The 26696-nt window shown below is 36.2% G+C and overlaps 1 protein-coding gene across 12 annotated transcripts in view; it reads left to right on the plus strand.

Annotated features, from left to right (window-relative positions):
* Positions 1-25246, plus strand: part of PHOSPHO2 (phosphatase, orphan 2) — a 28063-nt gene extending 2817 nt beyond the window's left edge. For 4 of the 12 annotated variants that reach the window (XM_069080166.1, XM_069080169.1, XM_069080165.1 and 1 more), the window contains 4 exons: positions 3730-3904; positions 4503-4617; positions 6265-6418; positions 12022-13368. In XM_069080166.1, coding sequence (XP_068936267.1) covers positions 12048-12770 — 723 coding nt within the window. In that variant the 5' untranslated portion in view covers positions 3730-3904; positions 4503-4617; positions 6265-6418; positions 12022-12047 and the 3' untranslated portion in view covers positions 12771-13368. Of the gene's footprint in view, positions 1-3729; positions 3905-4502; positions 4618-6264; positions 6419-12021; positions 13369-24154 lie in introns of those variants that run through there. The other 8 variants (XM_069080172.1, XM_069080177.1, XM_069080174.1 and 5 more) reach the window with 7 other exon arrangements.
* Positions 25247-26696: the final 1450 nt, after the last annotated feature.

The following is a 26696-nucleotide window of genomic DNA, read 5'->3' on the forward strand; positions in this document are numbered from 1 at the left end:
AAATTGTCTTTCCACTAAGACTGTTCCATTTCTAGCTCAGTCAGCTAGCATTTATTAAGTACCTGCTGTATGCCAGGGACTCTGTTAAGCCCTGGAGATACAAAGAAAGGCCAAAAAAAACCCCAACCAGTCCCTGTTTTAAATCTTGCAGTAATAGGGGAGGTGAAGCATTTAGTATGTGCCAGACACTGTGCTAAGTGCTTTACAAATATTATCTCATTTGAACCTTGTAATATAGGTGCTGTTAAGATCCTTTTTTTTTTTTTTAAACCATTGAGGATACTGAGGCAGACAGAAGTTTAAGCGACTTTCCCAGGGTCACATACTCAGATACTTACTAGACTAGGGCTAGATTTGTACTCAGGCCTAGTACTCCATCCACTACACCACCTAGTGTGTACAGACAAACTATATTTAGGATAAATTAGATGGAGGTGAAGGGGGCTGAGAGGAAATCTCAAAAGGTAGGCGGTGAGAGTAAAGAGAACCAAAAGGCTTCTTGTGAAAGGGAGGCCTTTAACTGAGACTTGAAGGAAGCCAGGGTAATTGGGAGGCAGAGATAAGGAAGAAGATCATTGCCGGCATAGAGGACAGCCAGGAAATAACAGCTGGAGGAAGGAGATGGAGTATTGTGTTCAGGGAATAGCAAGGAGGCTAATGTCAGTGGAGTACATGGAGAAGAGTAGAATCTATGAAGACTGGAAAGTTAGGGAGGATCCAAGTTCTGAAAGGCTTTGAAAGCCAGAGGACATAAATATAAATCTGAAGTTCTTTTTTTCAATCCTCTCTATTCTTGACCTCTCTGCAGCCTTTGACACTGTCATCTCATTCTCCTATTGATATGCTCTTCTTTCTAGATATGTCACACCACTCTTTTCTGCTTCTGATGGTGTCATCTTGGACTTTTTTGCTGTGTCTTCAGCCAGGTCATAATCACTAACCATGGGTGTCCCCCAGGGTCCTGTCATATACCTTCTTGTCCTTCTATACTATTTTATTTGGTAATCTCATCAGTTCCTATGGATTCAGTTATCATTCTCAATTCTACCTATCCAGCCTTAACCTCTTTACTTACCTCCAGTCTTACATCTCCAACTGCCTAATAGATATTTGAACTGGGTGTACTATAGACATCTTAAACTCAACATGTCCAAAACTTGTTATCTTTCCCCAAAACCTCTCCTACCTTCCAAACTTCCCTATTACCATCGAAAGCACCACCTTCCTCCCAGTCCCTCAATCTAGATATCATCCTTGATTTCTTACTACCTCTCACTCCGCTTACTACCTACTCACCAGTCTATTGCTTAGGCCTCTCAATTTCAGCTTCGCAACATCCCTCTAATATACCCTCTCCTGTCCTCTGATACTGCCCCCACCCTGGTAGAGGCCCTCATCTCTTCACACATTCGCTATTGCAGTATCTTGCTGATGAGTGTGTCTGCCTCAAGTCTCTCCCTACTCCAATCCATCTTTCAACTGCCAGAGTGATTTTCCTAAAGTACAAGTCTGACCATGTCACCCTCCTTACCCAATAAACTCCAATGGTAACCTGTCACTTCCAGGATCAAATATAAAATCCTCTGTTTGGCATTTAAAGCCCTTCACAACCTAGAGTGCTCCCCCTTCCATAGTCTTCTTATACCTCATGCCCCCTTCCCTACTTTTCCAGCCTTATACCTTACACCCCTACCCTCTACATATTCTTCCATCCATTGGCACTGGCCTTTTTGCTGCTCCTCAAACTAGATTCTCCATCTCTTGACTCTGGGCGTTTTCACTCTGAAAATTCCGTGCCTGGAATGTTCTGCCTTCTCATCTCCAATTCCTGGCTTTCCTGGCTTTCTTTAAGTCTAAAATCTCACTTTCTACAGGAAGCCTTTCCCAAATCCCTTTTAATTCTAGTGCCTTCCCTCTTATTTCCTATTTATCATGTTTCCTATTTATAGAAGCTTGCTTTTACATATTTTTTATATGTTATCACCCCCATTAGATTGTGAAGTTCTTGATGGCAGAGACCGTCTTTATATTTCTTTGTATCCTTGACATTTAGCACAGTGTCTGGTACATAGTAGACAATAAATGTATATTGACTAAATGATTGACTGATCTTGGAGGTAATGCAAGTGGGGAGAAGGGAAAGAAGAAAATAAGCATTTGTGTAGTGCCTATTATGTTGTGCCAGACACTGTGCTAAGTACTTTACAAATATTTCATTTTATCATTACAACAACCCTGTGAGGTAAGTGCTGTTATCCCTATTTTATAGTTGAGGAAACTGAGATTAAGTGATCTAAATATCTGAGGTCAGATTTGAACTCAGGTCTTCCTGACTCCAGGTCCAGGGCTCTATTCACTATGTCATCTTGATGCTACTTGAGTTTATTGAATAGGGAGGAGAGGTTATATCTGACGATACGTTCAGACCTGCATTTTAGGAAGATAAATTTGGCAACTCTTGAGGATGAATTCAAATGGGAAAAGTTGAGGCAGGGAGACCAACCAGCAGGCTATTGCAGTAGTTCAGATCTGAGGTGATGAGGGCCTGTACCAAAATGGTGGCAGTATCAGAAAAGATAAGGGGTAATATGTGAGAAATACCATGAAGGTATTTTTGACAGGCCTTGGCAATAAATTTCATGGGTGGTGGGGGTGGAGTAAGGGGTCTAGGATGATACTTAGGGTGTGATCCTGGGTGATTGGAAGAATGGTAATATCAATAATAATAGGGAATTAGGAAGAAGGGAGAGTTTAGAGGGAAATTGTCAGTTCAGTTTTAGACATGTTGAATTTAATATTCCTACTGGACATCCAATTCAAAAGGCATGACTAGAGATCAGCAGAGAGTTAGGGCTGAATAAGCAGATCATCAGCATAGAGATGGTAATTTAATCCATGGGATCTGATGAGATCACCAAGTGAAATAGTATAAAAGGAGAAGAGGTTTCAGAACAGAAACCTGTAAGACTCCCATGTTTAGTGGGGATGACCTGAATAAAAATCCAGAGAAAAGGAGACTATGAGAAAGGTCAGGTAGGTAAGAGGAGAGCCAGGAAAAAGTAGTGCGAGAAGGTATCCTAGACTTTTCTGTATTGACTGTGCATCTTTCCTAGTGTTAGAGATCCATGGATTTGGGTAACTCTATGAAGTATAGAAGACAATATTCAGTGGAAGACTATATAGTATCTTCCTATGCATTATGACACCTCAGAGGCTCATGCTAGAGTAACCCAAGTCCCGAGTGAGCAACGTAAAACTGAACCAGCTTCCTTGATGATCAAAGACTTATATAATCCTTTCTGTAGCTGCTGAATGTAGATTTCACCTGAGCTAAACAGATATGTATAAAAAAGGTGATCCATCAAATTCATTTTTGTGGGTAAAAGAAGAAAGGCCTAGATGTTCTCTGATTTGGTAGAGAAGTGAGATGAATCTAGAGTTGTTTTTTTTACTATTAAAATTCTGAATATTTGTAAAACAGTTCCAAATTCTGTCATTAAATGTTCTTATCCTATGATTCTTTGCTAGACATTAAAATCTAAAAGAAATTGGATCTGGAAATCTCCACATTATTGCTTTCACATCTATTGAGTGTTTTTATTTCAGTTTCATTTTTTCAGTTATGCTTATTTTTTTTCCTATACTAATATGTGTTATCTTAGTAGAAGTGGAAAGAGGAGGAGTGGGATGTTATGTGACACATATTAAGGTATTGGTTTTCAATTTTAGGTGGTATTAAGAAGCCTCACTTCCATTGCTTCCAAGCAAGGACTGTTCCTCATGAAAGTGTATTGAAACATATTGACAAATAACCTGCATGGTATTTAAAATGAGATGGTTCTGGCCTTTGAACTCCTGCTCTAAGGTGAAATAAAACATTGTTCCCTTGGAGAAATTAATTTGGGTAGGTATCTCTTCATTAGTTTTTTCTCTTTACATTTATTACAGTAATAATTGGGTGCTAGAGATAGCATGAAAAATGGACAGTAATCAAAGAAATGAAGCAAAGAAGAGCAACAGAAACATCTCTTATTAGATAGATATAAAGTAGACTAGTGGAACTAAGTTAACTAGACTAGCAGTTCATCCTACTTGGGGGGGATTGATAGCTACAGAATTTTAGTAACCTCTTCCCCACTGTGGCTAAAATAAATCTAAGTCACTGGTAGTCTTCAACTTAGGAAGGGTATGTTTCAAAAGTTCATTTTTAAGCCTATAATTTGGAATTCAGACTGCATTTTTTATAGAAACAGTGCATAATTATTAACTCTGCTAAATTAACTCACCTTTCTGATCTCTGTGTGTTCTAAACTCCAATTAGGGAATGATCATTTGCTTCTATGAGGTTGGGGAATATCTGGATTTGAACTTCTCTACTATTTGTTCATCTGTACAAGTCATTCCTAAGTCAAGGAATTGCCCGTTTTTAAATGTTAGATATTTCAGCTCTTTTATTGATGTTTTCTTTTTTATATTGGTTGTGTTCTCCTTTTTCTTTTTAGGTACTTTTTGCTAAAAATCTCTTAAAGGTTAAAAAAATCTTAACAAAGTTAAGATAGGTCTCATATAGGAATGTTTTTGGTTACTTTGTGCTTTGGAGCTTATTAACATTTTCAGGTAAGTGTTAAACTTTACCCAAAAAGTATTATTTCCTTTTATCTCAAGTTATTTTTATGGTATGATATCCCTGTCTATAAAAAACCTTTTCTTTTTTGTTATTTATAGCTACAAGTAGTCCTTATTTATTGCTTTTATCCTCTTTATTAATATATTCAGTCTAAATTCTCCTACGTTTACCTTCTGTTTTGCAGTATACTCATTACCATCTGTTGTCTTTTCCTTTGGTTTCTTGTTAGTCTTCTTATAGCCCCACTGCTAATCCCCATCTGTTCTTTCAGGCATCTTCATTCTCTTTGAAGACTTTTCCTAATGGAATCTGTGAATTCTTTAATAGCTAGAGTGGAACAAAATAAAATTATAAATAATCCTTTTATCATAATCCATTTCCCACCAGTGTGATAGACCATGCATGTACCTACCATTTTTATTTGGCATGTTAGTGCCAGATTATCTATAAATTGCATATCTCTTACAAAATTGTTACCAGAAATTGTTTAGGATCAAGTGTCCTGTTTTTTCTTTGCTGTTTAGCCTTTGTTATCAACACAATATTAATATTCCAGTAAGCATTGGAATTTAAAATTAATTATTAAACTAAATATCTTTAATAATTTTTAGAATAACAATTTAAAATTGCAAAAATTCATACAATATAATATTTTGGTCAGAATTTAATGGTATACCAAAACAGCAATATTTTAAAACTTTTTTAAACAAAGTAATTTTGATGATTAATATTGAGTGTTTTAGTAGGCATAGTAAACCTACATTTTCTTTCTGTTTTGCTCTTCTGGGTTTTTAATTTAACTGTCTCATAATAACTCATGTTAGAATAAAGTACTAAGTATACTTTCATTTCAATTTAAAGATAGCCTAGCCCTATGGTCCCTTTTATACCTGCCCTTTAGACTGTTAGCTTATAGAATCATACCAATAGGAATTCAATAATATGGATATCATTTTAGATGATAAAGTAGTCAGATATGATCTTTTGGACTTAGATAGATACTTATATGTAGTTGCAGTTTAATTAATTTTAGTATTCTCAACACCAGTATAAATCATAACCCCTCTATACCTTCTTATCTTGTATATTTCTCTTTCATATCTTTGCTTAAATCCTCCATATGGTGGGAGGACGTGTGGGGGTTCACTCAATGTCCTGAAGACTTTCTTTGATTCTTTTAATATCTCAAAAGTACCATGGAACATTTTGCTGTCCATTTATTTTTGATTCTCACTACGTGATTCAGCTTACACATATCTTTAATGATATCTTCTCTACAAATATGCCTATTTATACCTTGAAACAGTCTTGGAATCATCTACAATTTTTATTAGTAAGAAATTGTGTTGTTATTTTATTTGTATCCATTGAATGCTATTGGTATTTAAAAATTGGAGTTTTCCAGCAGCAGAATCAGCAGAGGTGCTATAGTTTGACAAATGTGATTCAGTCTGATATCCTTTACTTAATTTTGAACCTAGAAATTGTTCTTATGCAACACTTTTCCATGTATAGTTGAACAAACTAAATGGGCTTCCTTTTCCATTGACTGTCATACTTTGGACAACATGTGTTTTTCATCTGCCTTGTTTTTCCATTTTGGAGGGGTAAACTAGTCTTTTAAAAATTATTAACAGTTTCACTGAGGAGCCTCTGAAGCAGATGATGATTTGAAGCAGTCATTACAATGTATTCTATGGATTGGAGCATTTGGAAAGCCTTACCATTAAAAGGGAATCATTTCTGTTTGGTCTCTTTACAAGATATCCAGTGCACTGGCAAACATCATAGGTGAGCATATATATCCCTGGTATATGCTTCATATGATGTCAATATTCAGAAGGTTGAAGAAGGTTTATCTCCATAGGCACAACAGTCCTTAAATCTTATATAGTCTTAACTTATTTTCTGTTCTACCTCTACTTCCTTAAATCTTACATAATCTCAACATGTTTTCTCTTTTACCTTTGGTTATACATTCACTTAGGCCTAGAATAGACTCTCCCTACCCCCATGTAGATCTGTTTGAGTCCATGCCTTTTTTCCAGCTTCTCCATGAAAATTTCCCTGACACTCTTTTCCTTCCCCTCCATTCCAAGTGAAACCATCCTCATCAAAATTCTTGTGGCATTTTGCTTGGACCTTGAATTGGCAGTTATCTCTTTCACATCACAGGTGTTTTTTGTTTTCTTAATGAACATTTTTGGCCCTTGTATTGGATTGTTACATCCTGGAGAGTAGAGTTTTTGTTGTATCCCCAGGGCCTAGCACAATGTCTACTGATTCTTGTTTGAGATAGGCCTATAAAGTTCTCTTTGGCTTTGTGTAGTCATATGCCTTTTTAAATCAGCAATAGATATAGCAGGCTCTATATTCTCTACATCTGTCAGTGTGGGACTATGAAGATACCATCTGCTATAGAAAATTGCCTGCAAAAGCCTGCCTGGTCCCATCTCCTGTTTTCATCAAGAATACTCTTCTGCATAAACCGTAAAGATTTTATAGAGATGAGACTTTAAACATATTATGAATTGGCAGTGGCTGATGTCTTTGCAGTCACCCTTTTTTTGGTAAAAGAACCAACCACAATCTTTTCTATTATTTTGAAAGCTTCCCTTTAAAATATATCCAAAATTGATTCTTAAGTACCTTAAAAACCATGTTGTCTCCACAGATTCATTTACCAAATATTTACTAAGAACTTACGTGCCAAGTACAGTACTAGACATTGGGGATTAAGAAACAAGACAATTCCTGCCCTTTAGGAGTTTACAATCTATGGATGGTTGCATTGGGATGACACAATATGAATATAGAAAATCAAATGTTAAATATAAAAAATATTTTGGGGGGTAAATGGGAGTGGGTGGGGGAAAAGAAGGATCTAGCAGTCAAGGAAAATAGGATAGGCTTCCTATAAAAGATTATTCTTGAGGTGAGCCTTGGAAGAACTGAGGAATTGTAAGATGAAAATGTAAGGAGGGAGTTTTATACAGAAGATATTTGTACAGGTCACAGAGACGAGATGGATGTGTGCAGGGAATAGCAAGGCCATTTGGCTAAAATATAGAATTCTTGAAGGATTCAGCAAAGTAAACTGAGGTAGAATATCTACGTAGATAGTAGAACCAAAAGAGAGCAAAGTGATGAAAAATCCAGGGAGGAGAACATATCTAGAATGAAGGGACTACCAGCAATGCCAGATGACACATAGAGATCAAGGAAGATAAAAACTGTGAAGTAATATGTGGCCATATAAACTGTCATTTACTGTATTGGTAACTCAATAAGCATTTATTAAGCACTTACTGTGTGCTAAGCACTATGCTAAGTACTTGGGATGTAAATACAAATAGAGGCCCTGACCTCTAGGAGCTTATAGTCTAACAGGGGAAGATAACACAAAAGAAAGCTGAAAGTGGAGATAGAAGTGGTGCTAGGTGTCTTGATGGAGAGAAGTGCAATTGAAATGCAGCTGGTGGGAAATGGGGGTAAGACTGTGTTGGGCCCCTTCCTTAAATGGAGGTTTTAGAGCTTCTGGTCTAGTCCTCCAGCTAGAGGGTCCAAGGCTTCTGATGAGATTCAGTTTGTTGTTGTGGTACAATTGTTTCAGTCATGTCTGATTCTTCATGACACCGTTTGGGATTTTCTTGGCAAAGATACTGGAGTGGTTTGCTATTTTCTTCTCTAGCTCAATTTAAAGATGAGGAAACTGAGGCAAACAGTGTTAAGTGACTTGCCTAGAGTTGTACAGGTAGTAAGTATCCAAGCCCAGATTTGAACTCAGGAAGATGAGTCCTCCTGACTCCAGGCCCAAAACTATCCCCTTAGCTACAGAGATGTCAGTATCAAGTCTGACTTAATCTTGCAGGATAAGGAGATTTCCTGTTACAGAGTTTCATTTGGATGATGTGAAGTTGGGAGCCAGGTTGCTTAGAGGTTAAAAAAGTGAGAGGAGAAGTGAAGGCAGTGAATGGCCTTTTCTAGGAGTTTTATAGTGAAAGAAGGGAGAGATAGAAGACCATAGTTTGGCAGTGGGGAGAATGGTTGGGTTAAATGAAAGGGTTTTTTAGGATCTAGTAGATTTGGACATGTTCATAGGCAGCAGAGAAGGATCTAGTATGGGAAGATAGAAAATTAAAGAGCATGATTGTAGGGGCAAGCTACTGGAAGGAATGGGATCAAGGAAACAAGTAGAGGGGTTAGCTTTGGGGGAAAGGACCACCTCAGAAACAGGAGGAAAGGATGGGGAATGTTGATCATAGGATTTTTAGATATAGACAAGGAGGGAATAGTAGCTATTTAAAATGGCCTCCATTTTCTTAGCATAGTATTTTGTATGATCCTTGGCTGAGAGAAATAGAATAGAGGATGGTTTAGGAAGCTTGAGAAGAGGTTTAAAATTGCAGCTGTGGGGAGTGTGATAAGGGAATACATTAGGAGAAAAGGAAGAGGTGTGTCTTGCTGCAATGTAGACTCTGGTAATATTAGATTAACAAATTCATAGTGCAACTAATTAACCTGCTGATGTGAATTCCTCTAGCATCCTTCAACAGCACTTGACTGAGAGCCTGAAAAGCACATGGTCTGGGTAAACCAGGGTTGGGCTTGACAAGGCATCAGTGAGGATAGAACAAAGGGTCAAAGATTTTTTCTTTATGTATTTGGACAGTCCTAGTTTTCTTCCTGACTTCATCTTATGTAGAATTGCTGCTTGTTCACATAGATATCTGGTAGCACTCTGGGAAAATCTGAATGTGTTAGTTCCACTGAGGAAACTAGATTACCATAGAAATGTCAGCAGAACTGTTCCATTCTGCATCTCCTTTTCTGGCTTCTGCATCTATAAATCTACATCTATTTCAAGTATAATTTGGCCTAAGTGTCACATGAGGTTCTCTGCAAGCTTATTTTCTTCACTGTTTATTGCTATATTGTGAGGTATTACCCGTGGGTTTCTTTGTTCCTCTTCTATAATGTCTTGTCAATAGCTTATACTTTAAAGTAGTGTTATCCTTGGCTACTGTATGTTTCTCCTTAGAAAAGATGTTAAGCTTTTTTTCCGATTTTGCTGTCTTCATGTGGTTTCTGAACTCTTTCAGCCTCTTTCTTGTAGTAACTGTTTTGCTCTGGTTCACTTCTAAGAAATGGTATTAGAAACAATACCTTTGTTTTGTTCATTTCTCTCTTTTCAGAATCAACAAGTTGTTTAAACAGGTCAGGTTAGAACTGTCATAATTATATGGCATATTCTCAGCTCTATCCTTTCTTCCAATTTTGTATTTACTTTGAACTTTCCTCTTATTATGTAGAGTCATTCTGAGATGACTGCTGCATCTATAATCAATTACTTCCTGTTCAGTATAGCCAGTTTCATTTTTGTGATGCTATTTGTGATTGAGGCTCCAAAGTAGTCTAGAAAACTTTGGCTTTTTTCACTTCTTGATCCAGAAACATATTTTCTAACTTGATTTTTGCCATCCTTTCTTTTGCCCAACTTTGCATTGAATTCACCCAGTTTCAAAGTGTATTTTGACTTAGTTTGGTTAGTTTGATTTAATTTTCAATCCAATTCAGCAAGCATTTGTAAAATGCTCTATGTGCCTAACACTATGGTAGGCCCTAGGATACAGTAACAGAAATGAAGTAGGGGAGTAATTCTCCACTTCAGGGATCTTAAACTCTAACACCGCATACACAGATAAATAAATTAAAAAATAATGTACAAAGTAAATTCTAGGTAGTTTTGGAGAGATCATTAACAAATTAAAGAAGACAAGAAAAGTCCTTGTATAAGAGAAGGGAGTATTTTGAATTGAATTTTGGAAGTAAGAATTCCAAGAGGCAAAAATGGGTGTGAGGGGAGCACTCTAGGCACGCAGTACAACCTGTACAAAGACAGAGGTGGGAGTTGGAATACAGTATGTAAGAAACAGCAAGTAGACCAGTTTAGCTAGAGCATAGAATGCATGAGGGAGAGTAATGGGAAATTAGTATGGAAAAGAGATTGAGGCCAGATTGGGGAGGATTTTAGATACTATGCAGAGGAGGTTATATTTTTATCTTAGAGAAAAGAGGAAGTCACTGGAGCTTCTTTGTCCAGGGGAATAACGGTTTGGTAGTTGTATAAAGGATGGATTGGAGAGTGAAGACACTTAAGGTAAGGAGGCTATTACAATAGTCACAGTGAGAAGATTTAAGGAGGGCATGATTAAGAATTCACATAAACTCATGATCAACATATAACAACAACAACAATAATAATATATAACCCCTACTATTTGACAGACACTGTGCTAAGTGCTTTACAGATAACTGATTTGATCCTCACAACAGCCCTGAGAGGTATTGTATGGATGAGAAAACTGAAGCAAACAGGTTAAGTGACTTGCCCAGGGGTCACACAGCTATTAAGTGATTGAGGTCATATTTTAACTCAGATCTTACTGAATCTAGGCCCAGCCCTCTAACCCTGCACTACCTTGATGCCCCTAACAAATATTTGTTGAATCCAGTTAATTTGGCAAGAAAGTGTTTGATAGGATGCCATTCACACTGATAGAGGACAGAGTCTTTTTCATATTAGTGAGATCCTAGATCCATTGGAGGATCTTACCAAGATTTTTAAAATAATTTCTCTACATCCTTTGCACTAAATATTGGTATGTAAGCTATAAGGAATAAGCACCTTGATAGTGCTTCATGGTAACCTGGCCAATTATCAAAATATCAGTTTTCTATCACTTTAACCATAGACTCAAACCAACTTTGCCAAATCTTTATTTATCTCTCTAAGAAGAACCTTTGAGCCATACTCTCATTTAGCCACATCCTCCCCATGTATGCTAGTTTTAACAAGATATATGTGGTTCACTTCTATTAATATATTTTCATTGGTCTTTGGACGAAGATTATATACAGTATCAAAAGCTTAATGTTTATTTAAGAACTGTATCATTCTTGGCCCTTCTCTACTTTTCTGTCACTACCACTGACACCGAAAACATGGAAAGGTTATTTTGCATTTTTGTCTTTTTCACAACTAGCTAGCCTCTTACTGAGCCTTTCTGTACTTATCTAGACTCTTAATTACCATTTAGTAGAACCTGTCATAGTTTATACTCCACTGGCATAGCCTTCAAGAATTTAGGATTATTTCCATGCCAGGATGATATAGCAAAATAGTACTTTTGTGGAGGAAATTTCTATCTCCCTAATGAAAAATGCTGTAGTAGTTTTCATATATCCATAGGTGAGAAAAATTTAGCCTCTTATACATTTTAACTTTTTATGTTTTCAAATTAAATATTTTGATAAAATTGTTTGATCTAAGTATAGAAGGGAAATATTTCAAATAGAATGTATTTAGGGAAATAACATTTCTTCTTTTTCAGAGTAAGACAAATCTTATTCTGCAGCCATGAAATTTCTACTGATTTTTGACTTTGACCATACAATCATAGATGACAATAGTGACACCTGGATTGTGAAATGTGCTCCTGAGAAAAAACTTCCCAAAGAACTAAAAGATTCTTATGAAAAAGGAAGGTGGAATGAATATATGGGCAGAGTCTTTAAATATTTAGGAGATAAAGGAATAAGGGAATATGAAATGAAAAAAACTATGACAGAAATACCTTTTGCTGAAGGAATGATAGAGCTTATAAACTTTGTTGGAAAAAATAAAGATATTTTTGACTCCATAATTATTTCAGATTCAAATACAATCTTCATAGATTGGATTTTAGGAGCTGCCAAAGTTCGTGATGTGTTTGATGAAGTGTTTACAAACCCAGCAGCTTTCAATGACGATGGTTATCTTACTCTGGAAGGTGTTCATGTTCATCATTGTGATAAGTGCCCAAAGAATCTCTGTAAAAGAAAAGTTCTGGTAGAATTTATAGATAAACAATTACAAGAAGGAATAAAATACACCCAAATTATTTATCTGGGTGATGGTGAGAATGATTTCTGTCCAGTGACCTCTCTAAGGAAGAATGATGTTGCTATGCCTCGAAAAGGATATTCTTTACATAGATTGATTTCTGAATTGCCTCAAGATGCTTCTTTGGAACCTTCTGTTATAGTCTGGTCATCAGCTTCTGAAATACTTTCTCATTTGAAATTACTTATAAAGGAATGATCCATAACAAAATTGGCGATGGCTTAAATGAATAAGAAAAGTAGCTTATATTTAAATTTTATATAGTAGCAGAAAAAGTAATTGTTATATTCTAAAAGAATATATGCAATATCAATATGTCCCAAATTCTCATACTTTCCTTTTGAAATGAAATGCAACAAAGTGTGATTTAAAAAAAAAATGTTTCTAGTTCACGTCATAAAATCTCATTTATTGCTTTATAGGGAATAGGTTTATTCACTGTGCATATTGCATATGATGCTTGTCAATGTAATCTCCAGCAACAGAATTCAAAATTCTTAGGAATATTAATTAATAAGGACATGTTATAGTAACCATTTTAAAAGGTTGTGCCATTGAAATAAAGTCCTATTAAGACAATTATACCAAAACATGTTAATTTTAAGGATCTAATTTTTAGTCTTATCTGTCCAGCATGTAATTACTCTTCTGGTTTTTATTTTTTCCAAATTATTAACAGAGTCCCTTAGCCCCTAAAATATGTGCCTAGAATAATTTAATGTGGAAAAAATGTGTACCATTTATTCAGTTATTTTGTAAATGTAAAACATAAATAAACACATCTCATTTACCTTTATTTGTTGTAGAGAAAGTGACTTAGAGAACTAATAGGTCAAATTATGTTGGATCACATCCAGCCTTACAGATAGCCATCTGTCTATATGTCAGACCTAGTAGTTGTTTATAAAATTTCAATAGTAAAGAATGTTTTAAAAAATTTAGAACTTTATACAGTACATACATGCCCTACATAAAATTGTACTAACCAATATCTTTTGGCAGTAACACCAGTAATATGTTATTACAATATTCTGTCTTAATTCTTGAATTTCCTCTGTAGTATCCTTTGGCCAAGATTAGCCCAGGCTCATTCAACTCATGTCCATCCCAGCATTTGTCGCCCCCTGCCAGTTCCATGGTTAGAACATCTCAGTTCCTACCTCCTCACCCAGTCAGTTCCTGTAATCCCTTGCCTCAAGTCACCTAGGATACTCTTCCACACTGACTAGCTCCACTCTGTAGAGCCCTTAGTACTAAAATCTGTCTTCTTTCCTTCTTCCTCCTAATATCTCATTTTATGACATTGTTCCTATGATCTCAATTATAATATATGTCATCTAATGTCATGTGATTAGGGGAATGAACCAACATTATCTAATATGTACAGAAATGTATTCATATACAAATATGATAGAAAACCAAAGAGAGAAAATGTAGTTTTAAAGGCCTTAAGGTGATAAAATATTCTTGTCCTAGTAAACTTTTATTTTTTTTTCTGTAAACCTGTACCTTGTTTCCTGAAGGTAAGTTATACATTCGAAAAGAATACAAACTTCTTCAAATGACTAGACTATAATTTTCTGCATCAGTATCTTACTGAATGATACTCTCATAGTCATGATTCTCCATGTGGTATTTTGATATTTATATAGTTAATACAAACTAGTTTTATCTTCCTCAGTGTCTGTGAAGTTCTATGTAAGCATTAGACTGCTAGCGTGCTCTTCCCAATTGATGTTATTTACTTTCTGTCATCTCTTGCTAGTACATGTATCCTGTAAAAAAATTAAAAATAATTTATCCTGCAATCTTAGCGATTATCAGAGCTTATCTGGTCCAATTCATGTCTAAAGCATGAATGCCATTACAACATCCTTGACAAGTGGTTAGTCAGCAGCTACTTGACAATGTCCTCCAGTTACATAAAACTCTCCTGTCCCGGTTCCATTTTTGGACAGTTCTAATTCTTGCAAACTTTTTCCTTGTGTTTGATCAATAAGTATTTGTTCACCCAGACATTGTGTTAAATGCTGGAGATACAAAGGTAAGAAAAACATAGCCCTTAAACTCAGGTAGCTCACATTCTGATGGAGACAGCACGCAAGCAACAATGTACATATAGATTATATATAGATTGTAAATGTTGGTCCTCTTAGAGGGAAGGCACTAGCAATGGGAGGGGTCCAGGAAAGGCTTTTTTTTTTTTAAAGCAAGTAACTTGCTCAAGGTTACACGGCAAGGTGTTTCTGGGTGGGTGCTAAATGTCTGAGCCCAGATTCGATCCCAGGTCATCCTGACTCTGGGGCCAGTGCTCTTACCCACTGTGCTACCTGGCTGCCCCTCAGGAAAGGCTTCTTACAGAAAGTGGGATTTGAGCTCTATTTTGAAAGAGTTCAAAGAAGCCAGAAGGTAAAGGCAAGGAGGGGGCCTGAAAAAAAAAAAACATCATCTGCTTATCTGTTACTTCCACTTACTGTTGCCTATTACTACCTTAACAATCAAGAAGACTGGTTCCTCTTAGGCCTTCAAATATTTAGTACAATAATCATGACCCTTCTAAGTCTCCTTCATGCTAAAGATCTCAGGTTTTGTTTTTTTTTTCCCAGTGAGCCACTGTTTTGAGTCTCCTCACCATCCTGGTCTCTGTCCTTTAGACTAATTCTAGTTTGTCCTTAAAATGTGGTATCCAGAACTGAACAGAGTTCGCCAGATACAGTCAGGTTAGAACAGAGTAAAATAGACTATCACCTCTCTCATTCTGGACCCTGTACTTTTATTCATGCAGTCTAGTATCATGTTAGCTTTTTAGATGTCATGTAATACTGTTGTTTCATGAGTTGCCACATTGGGAGGACCTCGTGGCAAACTTATGGGACGACATGAACAAGTCACACAAGATAGGCATGCATAAGGTTTGAGTCTCCATCTTTAGAAGGGAGATCTAAATAAGATTACAGATCCATTTGAATATTTAAATTATCTTATTGGTTCATTGGCTTTGCCGCCCATGAAAATGCCCAGGTACTTTTCAAAAGAAATATTGTTTATCCTTCTTTCCTGGTTCACTGACTGCTCTGACCCTACAAGCTGTGAGTATACCCCAGTACTCAGCCCTGGATTCTTCTATTTCCTCCATACTTGTCTTACTTGATCTCATTAATCCCTTTCTTTCAATTATCTCTATGTATACAACCCCCACATCAGCATGTCCAGCCCTCATCTACATCACAAACTAGTACACATTTTGAATGTAAAGTCCTAGAAAAATCTCAAGAAATACAATAAAAACTACTTAATTTCCTTTTTCCTAAAAGCAGTCCTCTGAATTTAGTGCCATCAAAATCCCAACTGTCCTTATAGTCACCCAGATGTGTAACCTCCATCCTTGACTTCTTGCTCACATATACAATCCAAATCCAAAGGCCAAATGTCCCTTATACCTTTACCACATCATATACATCTTTTCACTCATCACCTTTTGACTATTGCAATAGTCTCCTAATTGGTCTCCTGGTCTGAAGTGTCTCTCCTCTCTCCAGTTTATCTTCCACAAAGTTGCCAAAATAATTTCCCTAAAAGTACAAGTCTGAGCCATATCACCTTTTCTACTCAATAAACACCAATGGCTCCCTGTTATCTCCAGGAATAGACACAAACTCCTCTATTGAATTTAAAAGCTTCACCACCCAGCTCCTTACTCTCACTCCACACTTCTTACACATTACTCTTTTTCATGAATTCTGTGGTCCAGTAGTACTGATCCACCTGCTTTTCTTCAGACATAATGCTCAGTCTTCCATCTCTGTGCCCTTGTACTAGGTGTTTTACATGCCTGGAAGGCTCTGTTTTTCCCCTTACTTCTTGGAATCACTGATTTTCTTCAGGATTCCATTTAAGCATCTCAGTCCTCCTTTCCCAGTCTATCTAGTTACTGCTTCCTTCTCTTAAATTTGCCTTGTGTCTACTTTGTATATATTGTGTACATACATATATCTATGTGTTGTCTGCTTAATTAGAGCATAAGCTTTTTGAGGGTACAGTTTATTATTTTTATCCCTAGCAATTATTACAAGGCCTGGCACATAGTAAGCATTTAATAAATGCTTGTTGGTTGATTGTGCAGTTGGCTTTTTGAACCTAGGTGCAAGATTTTACATTTATCTCTACTAAATTTAATATTATTAGTTTCAGACTTGAATAAAGTTTCAGTCTTGAATAATGGCTCAAGAACCATGATATAATGAAAACTTCAGTCTAGGAATTAGGAGATCTAAGTCCAAGTTCTGACTCTGACACTAATTAGATATGTTTTCCCTGGGATTAAGTCTCCTCATGCACAAAATGAAATAGGAATTTGAATTGAAAGGGATATTAGGGATCGTCTACTCTGCTGCCTTCATTTTAACATCAAAGAAACAAACTCTGAGGGTTACAGCGGCTTGCCCAAAGTTATTCATAGAGAGAGGTAAATAAATAACATGAACTGCATAATAAACGTAATACTTTTGAATACTATTAAATTGATTTTTCAAATTAAACAATTCTTTATACTTTTAAATTTTTGTTCTGAGTTTAAACAGCAAAGAACATTTACATACACAAAGCAGAAGACAAAAAAGGATTGCATATGAAACCATGAATCTCCATTTCATTCTACTTTACTTTTTTTTTTAGTATGTAATGAATTCTACATATTACTTTTTTGTGCTGCCTTCTAAAGTATCTGTTCCTTGCATTCTTAGAAATGTTACAGTGACTCTTTTGGGGGTGGCAACACTAATACTAAACCTCTTTCCCTCCCATCACCTCTTCTACAATTAAAAACCAAGATAAGAAAGAAAAGAAAAAAGTACCCTATGATGAATATACACAAATCAATCAAAATCCACACAGTGGTCATGTACAAAAATGTGTCTTTCTTGACCTTTAGTCCAATACCTCTCTTTCAGAAAGGGGGTAATCTGATTCAACATGGGTCTTCTGATCACTGCATTGACCAAAGTTCCTAAATCCTTCAAATCTGTTTTTCTTTGCAATGTTGCAGTTGTAGAAATTGTTCTAGTTCTGCTTTACTCTGAAGCAGTTCATAATACCTAGGATTCTCTGAAATAATCTTTTTTGTAATTATTATTCTATTATATTCATATACCAAAATTTGTTCAGTTATTCCCCAACTGGTGGCCAGCCTTTTAGATTCTTTTTCTTTTCTTTTTCTGTTCCTTTTCATTCCCACTTTGACATCAGGAAATTTTGTTTTGCTTGTAAATATTTGCTTCCTGGTATTATCCTCCCTCTTAATTCCTCCCCTCTATTCTTGATTATTTCTCTTTTAAGCTTAATGTATTTCTACACTAAACTTCTCTGTGTGTATATGTTTAACTCTCTTCTGGTTCTAAGATTATTTGAGTAGTTTTCATTTCTGATTTATTTCTCTTATGATTTCTTGAAATATAGTGTCCCAGATTTCTTTTTTAAATGATTTTCAGAGAATACAATTATTAAATTCTCTCTCAATCTACTTTCCAAGTCAGTTGTTTTTGGTATTAGATATCTTATATTTCTGTGTTTTCAATATTTTAATTTTGTTCTACTATTCCATGCTATCTCATGGAGTCAGTGGTAAATGACAACTAACAGTGGTCAAAAAGTATTTTTTTATCTATTCAGATGGACTAAGGACCTTCCTTGTGATAACAAGACTGGCAAAGGAGAAAAACTACCTAACCCCAATTTTCATGTTGTAGTTTTCTAGAAAATAAAGAATTATAAAATCTTTGAATTGAAAGATTGGTGACAGTAAGACAAGTTGCCTTATAAAGTAAGATTTTCAAAATCACATTAAAAACATATAAAATTTTAAAAAATCAGCCCTCATCAGTCTCCCAGACTCGTCTCTACCTGATCCAATCCATCCTTCATATAGCTCCCAAAGTGATTTTCCTGAAGGTTAATTCTAACCTAACTCCCCAATTCACTAATTACACTATGTCACTTTTCAGTTATTACGTTGGCAAGAACAGTAGCTAGTTTCATGGACACAAAACAGACACTGAGCCACCTAGCCACCCCCCTGCTAATCTGTTTTTAAGTGTATATCAAGTTTAGCACAATATTAACAAAACCGCCTTGCTTGTCTGTGTCACCTTCTGAATTTCCTTTTGTTCTCTTCTGTGTATCTTTCATGATTTAAATTTTTCTTATTTTTTATATCACAATAATCTCTCTCTCACACACACACACACCTCTATAGAGTCAGATAAGTATAGTAAAAGCAAAACAAATCAATACATTGGCTTTGTCTGCAACAATTGCCTTCTAAAATGACTTGGGTATCTCCATTTTACAGATGAAAAAATTGGGGTCTAGCAGTCAAATAACTTACTCTTATGTTACACAACGAATGAGAATTTTATTAAACATCTATTATGGACCAGGCACTAGACTAGGCACTAGGGACACAAAGACAAAAACAAAACTATTTCTACCCTCAATAAGGAACATTTGTGAAAATGTGTAAATGGAGCATTTCCCGTTGGGCCTGTCAATTGAATCCCCAGAGGGCGAGTGTTAACTTCAGATTCTTGAGGTAAACCTGCAATTCTGCATTTCTAACACCACAGTTTAAAAGCCATCACTGGAATGCTTCTCATGAACAGTGATATTGTAGACTCTATTATCTCTTAACAAAGGCATTTTCTCAAAAGGGATAGGAAAAACTAGGGACAAAACATACATTACCCTGGAGTGCATTATCCCAGAAACATGTAGAGAGGGCGGGCACCAACTCAAAGTACAGTGATTGTGAGCCACCTCCCTGCAGCCAAGGTGCTGCCTATTTGTAGAGTTTTAATGAGATTTAGCACTGGAAATGGCATCTGTGCTAGGCAAGTTGATTTCTCTGCTGGACGGATTGCTCAGCTGAACTTGATCCTTCCAATATACAGCATCCCCACTGAAAGTTTAACCTGCTGTACTCCCTCGTCTTGTTTTCTCTTTTATAAGCCTCTGCCTTCAGGATGAGCTGCAATCTTTGACTGGAGTACTAGGCTACTGTGCTCATTTATATTCTATATATTTTGCTTCTAATCTGCTCAACTGATAAACCTCTCTATTTCTTAGTCAGTATCAAAATATTTGATGATTGGGGCAGCTAGGTGGTGAAAGTGAATAGAGCTCTGGCCCTGGAGTCAGGAAGACCTGAATTCAAATCCAGTCTCAGACACTTAACACTAGCCCTGTGACCTTGGGCAAGTCACTTAACCTCAATTGACCTGCCTTCCCCCCTCCAAAAAGCAAAAAAAAAAAGTTTGATGATTACTGCTTTATGGTTTAGTTTGAGATCTGGTCCTGCTAAATCCCCTTCCTTTCCACTTTTCTTCTATTAATTTCCTTGATATTCATGACTTTTTAATCCTCCAGATGAATTTTGCTATTATTTTTCCAAGTCTATAAAGTAATAATTTGATAATTTGATTCATATGGCACTAAGTAAATTAATCTAGGTAATATTGTCATTTTTATTATATTGGCTCAGCCTAAGGTATCTCCAATTACTTAGATCTGTATTTGTGTAAAGAGTGTTTTCTAGTCATGTTCCTATAGTTACTATGTGTCTTACTTAGCAGGTTGACACCCAAGTATTGCATATTTTTGGTAGTAATTTTAACTGTAATATCTCTTCATGCTGGATTTTGTTGGTAATATACAAACATGTTGATGATCTGTGTGGGTTTATTTTATATCCTATAACTTTCCTGAAATTGTTTTTTTTAATTAACTAGTGTTCTCTAAGTAAACCATCACATCATTTTCAAAAAGCAATTATTTTGTTTCATTTTTCGCCTGTATGTATTCCCTCATTTTTTCCTGTCTTATTGCTTTAGCTAGCATTTCTAACACCATATTGAATAGTAATAATGATAATGGACATCCTTGCTTTACCTTTACTCTTATTGGAAAGGCCTCTAGTTTTTCCCCATTATAGATAATGGTTTTAGGAAGCTACTACTTATTAAAGAAGGAGCTCTAGGATACCTTATCAAAAGTTTTTTCTGCATTTATTGATATAAGCATATGATTTTTGTTGTTCTTGTCATTAATATGGTCAATTATGTTTATGGTTTTTCCAATATCAAACTAGCTGTGCTTTCCTGGTATACACCCAATCTTTGTGATATGTTGCTATAGTATTGTTCTTAATATTTTATTTAAAAATTTTGCCTCAGTATTCATGAAGATTATTGATCTAGACTTTAGTTTCTCTATTTTTACTTAGGTATGAAAACCATTTTGAAAATCAAATTGATATTTTCTCCATTTTTGTAACTGATTCATTCTGTATCACCACTGACATTTTATATAATTGCCTAAGTCACATTTCTTTGTCTCTGAGTTAGCTGAGAAGTTCATAGGTTCAGAAGTTCAGTCTTCCTTTCTGAGTTAAGTTTAAAAGTTGTATCCCTATAAATCACTTTACTTAAAAGAAACCTATTGTCTCTATACCACTAGCTATCTTTGACCAATTAGAGGAAATCTATTATCTACATACTATTAGTTATTCTAGCAGGTGGACTAAATTAATCAGAATTTCCTAGTGCTAAGATGGGAAGTGGGGTTGCTAGCCCTACATCCCTGATTTCCAATCAGTCATATTATTCCCCATGCCTTTGATGCTTTTCACTTCGTAACCAATCATACTGTTTTGCCCTTCTATGCTATGACACTACAGGATTCTGAACTAAGCAGATTGTTTCCCTCATCTGCAATTCTGCCTTCTGGTTTTTGGATGCTCCTTCTTTTGTCTCTAAAATAATCTGTCAGCCCTCATTCAGGGTCTTTTGGCTTGCTAGGGAGCTAAAGACCTCTTTTATTGGTAACTGCTAGCAACGTGCCTGTGGGCTTCTCTGTAGTTGGACATTTCAGTAGCTGTTGCTAGATTCAGTCAATTGATTCCATTCCCCTTTGGTCTGGGATTCTTTTACTGGTTATTCTACTTCAAGCTTCAGACTGAGCAGGAGGCTGGAACTGAGACCCCGATCTTCTGCTGTCAGAGCCACACAACTACTGTTTGCTTCTTCTCTCTGTACATGGCCTACTACTCAAGACTGCTACTAATCCTACAACACTACTTCTAGGTACTTCCCCTTCCTCAGGAACTTGTATTTATATCACAGAACCAGGTAGTGAATGATAAAGCTGCCATTTGGCAACTGTCTTTATATCTAACACAAGGTTAGAGTCCCTTCTATTGAATCTGGGACCTCATCTTACCCAGATGTACAACCTTGGTCATCTTTCAGTTCCTGCACCTTGAAATGACCCTAGGGATGCACCCCTGCCAAGAACCTATCCCCAGGGTCCACAGACTTTCTTGTCTGTATCCCTAATCTGACAGGCAAAAAATATACTTCACTTTGTTTTTTTTTCTTGTATTTCCCAGTCGTCAGTAAAGCTGGTGCATTTTCTAGATCTTTGTGAAGCAGTTGTATGGGGAGTCCACTGTACTTCTTCCTGCTACCAGTCCATCTTGGTTCCACTATCTTTCTCCAGTTTTTTTAAATACTAAAGTTTTCCAGTTGGTGTCAGCAAATGGTGGTGGTTAGGGAAAAGGTACAGAAGTTACCTGTGTCCTGGGAAAAAGTTCCTCTTTTTGCTTGTTTGTTTTTTCAAGTGACCTGGTCATATGCAAATGAACTACTCAAAGCCTTTCACCATTTACTAAATGCACACCTCTAAACTAAGAGCAAATGCCGTCCAGTCTCAGTGGAACCAGTCCTTACACACCTCTTAGGCTCTGACATTGATCTGCAAATTTTCTAAGTCAGAAAGGAGCACTTCCTAGGTTCTCTTTAGAACTTTAGATGGGTCGGGAGGGAAGGGTGTGACTAGATTGACATACCCCTTCTAGGAACTTTGATAGAGGTAATTTAGTAGAGAGTAGGTAGGAGCAGGAAGGGAACGATATACCTGCTAGTCAATTGGCTGGGAGACTATTGAGGAGGTGGCTTGAGAGGAATAAAGCATAACTGAGGCTATTGACAAATAGTGTTGCAGGAAAGGCAATCACCGATTAGGAGAATGAGAACCAGTAGTAGAGGCATGCCTCAATTTATTGTGCTTTACCTTATTGCATGTCACAGACATTGTATTTTTTACAAATTGAAGGTTTGTGGCAACCCTGTGTCAAGTGAGTCTATCCATTTTCCCAACAGCATGTGCTCACATCATGTCTCTGTCATATTTTGGTAATTCTTGAAATATTTAAAACTTTTTCATTATTATTATATCTGTTGTGGTGAACTGTGATCAGTGATCTTTGATGTTACTATTGTAATTGTTTTAGGACACTAGGAATGGAGCCCATATAAGACAGTAAACCTAACTGATAAATGTTGTGTGTATTCTTATTGTTTTACAAATCAGTAGTCCCTCCCACCCTTCTCTCCCTCTCCTTGGGCCTCCCTCTTTTCTGAGACACAGTATTAAAAATAGGCCAATTAATAACCCTACAATGGACTCAAGTATTCAAGTGAAAAGAAGAGTCAATCAATGTGGCAAAGCTCATTGTTGTCTTATTTTAGGAAATTGCCACAGCAACCACCATCATTATTAGTCAGATGCCATTAACATCAAGGCAAGACCCTACATGAGAAAAAAGATTATGATTTGCTGAAGACCCAGATGATAGCATTTTTAGCAATAAAATATTTTTAAATTAAGGCATATACATTGTTTTTTAGACAAAATACTATTGCACACTTATAGACTACAGTATAGTGTAAAGATAGCTTTTATATGCAGACTTGCTCTACTGTGATGTTTTCTTTATTGCAGTAATCTAGAACAGAACCTACAATATCTCCCAGGTATGCCTGTATGCTGATGAGTATAAAACAGCCAGCTCTGAAAGAAGGAAATAAAGGAAGAAAGAAAGAAAGAGAGAGAGAGAGAGAGAGAGAGAGAGAGAGAGAGAGAGAGAAGGAAGGAAAGGAAAGAAGGAAGGAAGAAAGGAAGGAAGGAAGGAAGGAAGGAAGGAAGGAAGGAAGGAAGGAAGAATCAGAACACACTGAATACACTTTTAAATTTAATCCATATTATTAACATTTTCTACATTGCCTTCCTAAGTCTTGATCATCAATAAAACAATAAAGTAAGCCTTAATTTGTTAACATTTGTTCCATTTGAGGTGTAGATGTTCACTGGAAATTTAACAATTAGCTCTCAAGTTGGTTTCAACTGGTTTCAACACACCCCTGCTGAGAACTGGATAGAAATTCCTCTAGGTAATGGTCTCTAGTGTGAGTTTCTGGATGGTTGCTAAAGAGGCTGTGGTGGTAGACAAGAGAAGAGTCAAGTGTTTGCTGACTTAAGGGTGATCTCTGTATATCTTAAGCACAGCCTCAGACTCTTCAACTATTTTTTATTTGTATTGGGGAATGGAGTGGAATATAAGCCATATTTGGGAAGTGAATTGGAGCTAGTCTCTAGAGGATGTATCTAGCTACAGCTGTAACATCTTGACCTAGACCCTTGTAAAAATACAGTGCATAGTTGTGTGACCATCCTGTTGTCTCTATTTTTAGGTAGTTAACATAACTGCACAATCTTCAGGGACACATGAAGTGATGTTCTGGACCCGAAGTTAGATTCATCCTAGTTGTTTGTATTACTACATAGTGATGTCTGTGTGGTGATGGTTCCCATGGAAACAAAATAATAACATCACTTCCCAAAATGAGAAATGCCTAGAAACTCCTATGGAAAACTTGCATTTTATTTCCCAATCTTGCTAAGCTAAAATCCATTGTGCCTTTTCTGTTTAAATAAAAGAAACATTAATTAATAAGTATAACTAGATTATTAATAAAGGCATTTTGCTGTTTTGAGGTAGGCTTTCTATTTTACTAAATCTCTTTAAGTTAATTTTGAATATTACAATAAATCTTTGCTAAGGACTTCATTGAACTGTGAAAACATTTTCTCTGAGGCTATAATTTTTAGAACCACATTAGACTCCTTTTCCTAGGATACTTATGGGAATTGAAATGTCTCTGTACCTGGAATAGGATAGTTAAGGTACTAAATTGAACCAATAGAAAATCAATTTGAATACAGTAAAAGAATTCCAGAATAAGTATTATAAAACTATTATGTTGGATGAAATAATTTTGTAGGAAAAGTCTTTTATTAGCAACAATTTTGCATATAGCCTCATATTCTATGTGGGCCAGAATTTATAATTTTAGTATTTTAAAAATGATTATTAACCGGGCAATACAGAACAATTGAAATATGCAAAAGCATTTGGAAAACTCTTAATTTTGCATGGTCATTTAAAAAAAATACTCAATGGCTCCTGAACAGTATATTTAATAATTAATAGACACTTTAATATATATATGGATATATAAGATATACCAATAGTAGAATTAATAGCTTATATAATTGTGTATCATATATACATATATATTTAAGTATTACAAAGTATTATTACAAAACCCATAAAATCTGGAGTTCATATGAATGAATTAACATATAAAATGTATGCACAGAGATATAGGTCAGGAATAAATTGAATTTTCATAGTAGAAAGTAGGGGTTAGTCTATAATTATATTGGACATCACCAAGCACACCTGATAGAAAGACAGTCAAAGTTAACTCAAGAACTTGTGCACATATTCATGAAGTAAATAAATCTTGGGATGAATGAAGTTGTTTCTATGCAGTGTTTATGAGAATAAAGTGTTTCTTTTCATGTACCAAAACAACCAACAAAAATATTTAGAATTAAGCTAAATATAGTTGCTACAGTCATGGAAATGAATAATCAATGTAATATTAACATTAAAGTTTAAATAATCATATTTCTACCAAATTCTACACTTAATTTTTGGCTTTATTTGTATAGACCTTAAAAAGTTAATTTAACTGTTGCTGTCTTAAGTTTTATCCCTAGTTCCACAGGATTCCAGTGCTCTTGTCCACTATGCCATGGTCAAATCACAAAATTCCTAGAGTTGGAAGAGAACTAAGAAATCCCCCGGTATGACCTGCATCTGACAGAGGGATCCCACAGTCTTCCTCTTTTTTTAAATACATTTATTTATTTTTCAACATTAATTTTTTAAAGATTTTTGTTACAATTTTTTTTCTCCCTTCTTACCATTCCCCCTCCCCAAGACAGCAAGCAATCTTATATAAGCTATATACGTACAATCATATTAAACATTTCCACATTAGTCATGTTGTCAAAAAAGAATCAGAACAAAAGGGGAAAACCACGAGAAAGAAAAAAAAGTGAAAATTGTATGTTTTGATTTTCATTCAGACTCCATAGTTCTTTCTATGAATGTGGATACCATTTTCCATTGAGTCTTTTGCAATTATCTTAGATCATTGTATTCCTGAGAAGAGGCAAGTCCAGGTGTGGGGAACCCATGACCTTGAGGCCACATGTAGCCTCAAAGCCACAGGTTCCCCACCTCTGGCCAAGTCTATTCAAGTTGATCATTACACAATATTGTTGTTACTGTGTATAGTGTTCTCCTGGTTCTGCTCACTTCACTCAGCATCAGTTCATATGAGTCCAGGTTTTTCTGAAATTTGCCTGTTCATCATTTTTTATAGCACAATGGTAGAATCCTACATTCTTAACAAGTAATCATGTAGCCTCCATTTAAAGTCTCTAGTGAAGAAGACAGCACATACTTCCTCTCTAAGACAATTCTTTTAGACACTGTTAGCTATAGGCGGAGTAGAAGCACGACCTTCCCGCAGCTCCGGCTTCCACCCTCCCCAATCCATGTAAAAAGGGGACTCTAAACAAACTTTGGAGCTGCAGAACCCACAAAATGACACAGAGAAGCTGGCCTCCCGCTGAGGACAGCCCGGCAGGCCGGCAGGAATCGGCCAGCGCAGCGCTCTGGGAGCTGAGCCCAGCACCACGCCGAGGCTTTAGCCCCAGGACAGGCCTGACCAGCCGCCAGCCAGAGGGACTCCAGATCAGCAGCAGCTGTGGCCATTTCCAGATTTATCAATACATAGATGCGAAGGACAAGGTGAGAGGCCAGTGCAGTCTGGACTTTGGGACCCAGGAAGTGGGAGTGCATGGCTTTTACCCCCG

This window comes from Petaurus breviceps, unplaced genomic scaffold (genome assembly GCF_028583685.1).
Source record: "Petaurus breviceps papuanus isolate PSGF00001 unplaced genomic scaffold, PetGlider_PUasm1.0 91133, whole genome shotgun sequence".
Taxonomy (NCBI): Eukaryota; Metazoa; Chordata; class Mammalia; order Diprotodontia; family Petauridae; genus Petaurus; species Petaurus breviceps.